At 49.5% G+C, this 4,186-nt stretch overlaps 1 protein-coding gene across 1 annotated transcript in view; it reads right to left on the reverse strand.

Annotated features, from left to right (window-relative positions):
* Positions 1–4,186, reverse strand: part of SPNS3 (sphingolipid transporter 3 (putative)) — a 41,484-nt gene that overhangs the window by 31,612 nt on the left and 5,686 nt on the right. The window contains exons 3-4 of the mRNA XM_023530368.1: positions 1,357–1,493; positions 671–822 (exon numbers count right to left, since the gene is read on the reverse strand). Coding sequence (XP_023386136.1) covers positions 671–822; positions 1,357–1,493 — 289 coding nt within the window. The remainder of the gene's footprint in view (positions 1–670; positions 823–1,356; positions 1,494–4,186) is intronic.

Raw genomic sequence — 4,186 nt, forward strand, 5'->3', positions numbered from 1 at the left:
GATGGCAGGCCCAAGGACGCAAGGCCAGCCTAAGCCAAGATGCCCCCACCCCAGGGAGCTGGCTCTCTGCAGCTCATAGCCCTTTCACTGGGAAAACTGAGTCACGCGAGGCCCAGATGTCCACTGCCCTTGGTCAAGTCACCAGTGACCTCTGGCTCCTAGCCCATCCCTGGCACTACTGTTCACTGTCTCCCTATATAGGGACCCCCTCTCTCACCCAAGGCTCAGCCCTGCCTGAGTCAGGCGATTTCAGGAAACCTGGGTCAGAGCTCAGAGGCTTAACTGTAAATCCCACTCTGTCCTACCCCTTTGTGGAATATACTGCCCAGCCCTAATGCACTTCCCTGCCTCACCTCCCAGAGCTGGCCCCTCCCTGCACAGGCCACACTGCCTGGCTGCTCTTTCTTACCCCTTCCAGAGCGTACTAGCATTTAGGAAACATCTTTATTCTCTCTAATCATCACCACAGCCCATCAGTGTTGTTGTCTCCACTTACGGATGAGGAAACTGAGGCTCAGACAGGGAAAGTGACCCAGTGAGGAAGGGGCAGAGTTGGGGTTTAAATCCTAGCCCTCTTGGCCTGATGTCTTCTCCACCAGCCCAATCCCTGTTCTGACTCCTTTGGGCCTCAGTTTACCACCCAGGGAAGTGGATCCAGAGTGATACTAACCTTCCAACAGGAATAAAGATGTAGAAGATGGCCAGCACCCGGGTCCGCTGGTCCCTCACGAAGAGGTCGCCCAAGACAGTGGGCGCAATGGTGGAGTAGCTGGCAGTGCCTGTGCCCACGGCTCCTCGGAACAGGAAGAAGAGCCAGGAATACTGGGCAAGCAGGCACAAGAACAGGGTGAGATCCAAAAATCACCCACAGGCAAGGGACTCAAGGATTTGTCAGAAGGGCTGAGGGTACCTGGTGGCTCATGCCCCCAGGAGATTAAGAAAAGATGGAGCTTCAGCCACCTCTCTATCCTCCCAGTCCAGGTTCCCCAAATCACACGGGTGCCCCCTGCTGGCGCCTACAGCCGCCACCAGCCCTTGAACCCAGAGATGCCCTTTTCCTGGGCATCGCCTTTGCTAACCAGGACAGTTCCCCAAGACAGTAGCTGTTACCACATCCCACCCCCAACACGGTCGGCAGGAATGAAGCCACAGGCAGCAGCAGGAGATGCAAGAGAGGAAGACTCTCATTAAGAAAGCCTAACAGGCTTCTCTCTCAGCCCTTGAAGGTATTCCCCAGCCAGCCTGGAGCCTGGAATAGAGCAGAAGCAGCCCTACCTGACTCTGATGGGACTGAGTCAGAGAGGAAGCTGGTGGGAGGAGGTCCCCGGGGGCCCGTGTACAGGAGAGGGCACCTACCTGGGGGGAAATGAAGGAGCTGGAGAGGCCTGCTCCTGACCAGAGCAGGATCCCAAAGCTCAGTGTGGCTTTGCGGCTGTGTCGGTCACCCAGGTAGCCAAACACAGGTGCAGATAGAAGCAGGCAGCTGATGAAGACTGGAAGAGACATGCAAGGAGTAACATGCATCTCTCCGTAGCACTGGGTGGGCAGATGGGTTCAGCAGGCCCATAGAGGGGCACCTTGGCAGTGGGTCAAGGCCAAGAGGAGGCAAAGGTGGGTAAACCCCCAGTCTCCTCCTAGCACTAACCCATTTGCCCAGAGTCAGGTAGGTAGGCCCCAGCTCAATCCCAGCTCTGCTACTTGCTCACTGGGCTGCCTTAGGTTACTAACTCCAACTCTCTGAGCATCACTCCAGCATTGGAGAAATCAGCACCGCACCACCACCACCACCACCACCACCACCACCACCACCCCAGGCTGTGTAGAGGTGAGATAGAAATGAACTCTGGCATGGAGCTGCCAGTGTTCAGCACACACCAGTGCCTTATCTTTACAAAGACACCTGCCCTCTCTGAGCCTGATGCTGGGATTGGTCTGATTTTGCTGTCACACCCCCGCTGATGGCAGGAGAGGTGGGATATCTGCCTAGGCCCGCTTTGAGCAGATAAGCGCGGTTTAAAATGAGCACAGTGATTCCTGGAAGCCAGAAAGGTGTTGTTTTTCCTAAGTAGGTAAAACATTCCCCCTGACAGTTGTATTTATATCATTTTTTTCAGTAAGCCCTTAGGAATTAGCGACTGAATTAATGAATACGTTTGTTATTCTGTGAAGACAAAGAAACCGACACGTTTTTGCACGACTTTCCACATGGATAAGTACCCTCACTGCTTCTGTTCCTTAAATAAATCGCCTCCAACCCAGGTGGATGTGTCCGCTGCCTCCGAGAGTCTGCGGGTGGGTAAGGGAAGATCTGGACTCTCCATGTTCGGTCCCACCAGCCAGGGCTTCAGGCTCCAGGGCTTCGGGGGTCCCGCCCACCGCCTGGGTCTCCATTCATTGCGCACAGATGATTGACATTTTCCGAACCCAGTGAGCGTCCAGATTCGTCCCGGCTCAGGTTCCAACCCCTCCCACTCCTCTAGTATAGGGTTGGGCCACATGCAATTGCGGAAATTAGGCCAGTTTTGACCTACAAAAACTACAATTTAATATGGTTCGACCTGATCCTCCACAAAGAGAATAGTCTTTGGTGTCAATGGCATTTATAATTCTAATAGCTACTGCCAAAATGGCCTCCAAAAAGGCTGTATCGATTTACACTTGCATAGAAGCATATGCCAGCACCCTTGTGACACTTTATAGGCTGAATCACTTTATTTTTATTCATCTAATAGCTGAAAAACAAATGGCTTCTCGCTGATGTTTTAATCTGTATTGTCTTATTCCCAGTGAAGCTGAGCATCCTCTGCCCATTTTTCTACTGGGTTTTTTGTTATTTGGAAATAATTTCTCCCAGTCCTTTATATTTGTTTTAAGGATTTAAAATGCAAGTTTGAGACTAAACTACAGCGGCTCACATCCTGACCGCATCTGCTTCCTAGCTGCATGACCTGCGGCAAATTCCTTAACTCTCCTGTTCTCCTTCCTTAACTATACAATGAAAGAAATAGTAACAGTGCTTGCCTCATAAGATTAAATGAAATAAAGCATATAAAAGGCAGTGACTGGTTTTATGTAAATACCTAATAAATATTAACCTATTATTATTACTAATTGCATTTACAGTATTAATCACCACCGTATGGAAACATTTATCCTTAAGGTAGTCAAATTTATAATCTTCTAGGGGTTTGTTTCATGATCTTAATACATACCTTTCTTTACTCGAAGATTATAAAAATATTTCCCCAAACCTTCTAATACTTGTATTAGATTTGGAACAGGGATCCTTTACAGCAGCAGTTCCCAACCTTTTTGACCATCCAAGGCCTAGAGGTTGGGGAACCCTGCTTTAAAGGACATAAACACCTTAAACCTGTAGATGCCCTCAGATGGACACATCTGCCCCCCAGGGGAAGGCAGGCACTCCTTCCTTCCTCCCTAGCATCTCCAAATTCAAATCATTTCTGTGACAAGGTGGGAGTATTGAAGGAGCACGAGGCTAAGAGAAGGGCTCTACTGTCAGCTGCCTGGATTTGAACTTTAGCTGTCACTCACCAACTGTGTGACTTTCAGCAAGCCCTGTAGTCACCCTATGCCTCAGGTTCAGCATCCGTAAAATGGGCATTGAAATAATAGTACCTGCCTCTTGGGATCGTTGTGAAGATTAAATGAGTTAATAGTATAAAGCACTTAGAATAATCCCTGGCACGAGATAAAGACCACATTGGTGTTAATTTTAAATATTATTAATCAATTAACTAACTCCAACAGCCTCTCTGTCCCATTGGGGCAGGAAAGAGGAGGGTTCCTAACCACTACTTCCTCCTCACTCATCCTTTCCCAACTCTAACAGTTTGACCAAGCTCTCTCTTAGTTAGTCATCAGTTTCCTCTATTCTGCAGCCCTATGGACAGACAGTAGGGTGGGTCTTCTGGCCATTGTATGGCAACCAAGAAAGGTGAAAAGACTCGCCTGAGGTCACTGGAGACAAGTCTGGCAATCAGGCTTTCAGCCCCACTGTCCTTTCCACATACCTTTTTGGGCTGCTTCTGCCGAGATGACCCTTCCCTTCACTCGCTCTCAAACACACACATTCACACACGCATCCCCATAGCACTCACACTCGCACATATACATGTTTGAATGCACTCGCTCACTCTCTCTCTTTCTCTCTCTCTCTCTCTCT

This window comes from Pteropus vampyrus, unplaced genomic scaffold, assembly GCF_000151845.1.
Source record: "Pteropus vampyrus isolate Shadow unplaced genomic scaffold, Pvam_2.0 Scaffold50, whole genome shotgun sequence".
Taxonomy (NCBI): domain Eukaryota; kingdom Metazoa; phylum Chordata; class Mammalia; order Chiroptera; family Pteropodidae; genus Pteropus; species Pteropus vampyrus.